Source organism: Epinephelus moara, chromosome 2, assembly GCF_006386435.1.
Source record: "Epinephelus moara isolate mb chromosome 2, YSFRI_EMoa_1.0, whole genome shotgun sequence".
Lineage (NCBI taxonomy): Eukaryota > Metazoa > Chordata > Actinopteri > Perciformes > Serranidae > Epinephelus > Epinephelus moara.
In genome coordinates, this window is record NC_065507.1 from 24,355,117 (window position 1) to 24,357,260 (window position 2,144).

Sequence of the window (2,144 nt, forward strand, 5' to 3'; positions counted from 1 at the left end):
ACATTGTTCATAGAAAACTGTGGGTGTTGTCATTATGACATCTATTTGAGGGTACAGTTAATGGATTTCAATCTGTGAGGTCTAAAAGAGTTATAAATGACAATATGATGCATTAATTCAAAGGGGAGAAAACCACAGAAATGTGTTTATTTGATTAATCCATAACATGACAGACAATTATTCATATCAAAGGAAACTTCACCGCTAGACATCATTATCACTGGACCATGGCAGATATCCACTGCAATCCATTGCTCACTTTTATAACAGTATTCCCACGTCTGTCAAAACAGCTGCCAGAATGTATCTTAAAGAAAATTAATATCAAAATATAGAGATGAACTTTTCGTCCCTGTGTCCCCTGGAAGAACTTCATTCAGTGGTGAATTCAATTTCTTCCTCGTGCTCCTTTTTTCTGCCAAAAAAAACAAAATTAAAAATCATTAGTAAAACAAACACAAAGGCTGAAGCTGCAGTTAATTTTAAAAAATGAGCAGTTTCAGCATGCTAACATGCTCAAAAAGAGCTAACATGCTGACGTTTAGTAAGTACAATATTTACCATTTTCACCATCATAGTTTAGCCTGTTAGCATGCATTGCTGAGTAGCGCTAAACACAAAGTAAAGCTATGGCTAATGGGAATGTCATTTTGACTCGGTGCTAAATGAAAAAGTAAGGGATTATCGAAGGTATTACAATTCATCCTGAGGGAGACATAAATGCCTGTACCAATTTCATGGCAATCCATCCAGTTGTCAAAAAAATTACTCAGAACCACAACTATCAACCTTGTAGTAGCGTTAGAGGAAAAGTCAGGGGATTACCGAGAATCTGAGGAACATAAATGTCTATACTAATTTTCATGTCAATCCATCCAATTATTGTTAAGATATTTCAGTCTGGATCAATGTGGTGGACCAGCAGACAGTCTGACAGGCTGACATTGCCATCGCCAGAGCCACATGTAAAGGACACACCTATTGGTAAACTGATACATACATGCATATGATAAACTTTAAAGATGGAATCATGTACCCAAACAAAAATGAAGACAAAGTAGACAACTGCTGTGCAGCCAGTGATCCATCCTACCATCAGCAGAACAGGGAAAAGTTTGTGGGACGAAGCTGAGAGACAAATATAGAAACAATAACAAGTTGTTGGTAGGGTGTGGAAAGATATATTGAATTAAACTCTGCATCAGTTTTTGCCTCATATTGTGTGTGGAATGTGGATTTCTTACCTCTCTTGGACATGGCACCTCTCTCTGCTCTAATCTCTTTGTTGTGATAGGTGCAACGCCAGGCTCCATGCTGTGAAGAGTTGACGTCGGCATCCGGCAGGGAAGGGTGGAACAAATCTGGGGGACTTGGATTTAAATCCATCTTTAGCCCTTCCTTGGTCCCATCTAACTCTAGCCTGTTCGCCTCTCCTCAAAATTCACAAAAAGCGTATTTTACTGACAGACACATTTTTCCCCTCATCTTTTGGAGGTGAGGCCATTCCCATCACATCCTTTCCTCTGTGGACCTGGTCCCAGCTGTGTTGGGCCCTGTGCTCCTCTTCCTGTATCCCCCTGGAGGAGCTGCTGCAGCTGGGGCTGACAACTTTGTGTCCCGAGGGTATACTCTTCTTCAGATAGGTGAATACTATGGGTCAATATCAGGAGCTACAGCAAAAAACAAAGCCAAACAAAAATCTCCAACACATTTTAATGAACAGCATCTGCTCAAAATTCAGTTTTACGAGGGCAATGCTTGTGTGAATTTTGACTTGGTTGTATTTATGAAAGCCCCTGTCCAGAAATTAAAGAAATAATTATTTGCTCATTCTTGCAAAGAGTTTGATAAGATCGATTACACTCTCATGTGTGTAGGATACAGCGAGATAGCTTAGCTTAGCATAAAGACAGGGGGAAAACCAACACTTCTAAATGAATATGTTGCTGTATATCTTGTATAGTACGTATAAAAAACAGTGCAAGTGTAAAAATGTCAACGGCTTTATTGGTTCTGGGCTGAGAGCTTTGACCTCTTGTCTTCTTTCCTTCCACTTTCTGCTGATTGCCTGGAAACTTGTTCATTCATTCATTTTCAGCAATCACTTATCCTGTTGGAGGTCGCGGGGTGCTGGATTCTATCCC

At 39.9% G+C, this 2,144-nt stretch overlaps 1 protein-coding gene across 1 annotated transcript; it reads right to left on the minus strand.

The window, feature by feature from the left end:
- Positions 1 to 207: 207 nt before the first annotated feature.
- LOC126408344 (sarcoplasmic/endoplasmic reticulum calcium ATPase regulator DWORF-like) lies at positions 208 to 1,385 on the minus strand. Its single transcript, XM_050073851.1, has 3 exons — positions 1,245 to 1,385; positions 1,037 to 1,128; positions 208 to 415 (listed from the first exon to the last, which is right to left on the minus strand). The coding sequence occupies exons 1-3, from the start codon at positions 1,255 to 1,257 to the stop codon at positions 389 to 391; spliced, it is 132 nt and encodes a 43-aa protein (XP_049929808.1). The 5' UTR covers positions 1,258 to 1,385; the 3' UTR covers positions 208 to 388.
- Positions 1,386 to 2,144: the final 759 nt, after the last annotated feature.

Bases quoted from the DNA above. Each gene is read 5' to 3' on its own strand.
- LOC126408344 (XM_050073851.1), bottom strand. The intron at 416-1,036 runs GTACATGATTCC...TTTTTTTGGCAG, and splicing joins TTGTCTTCATTTTTGTTTGG to AAAAAAGGAGCACGAGGAAG.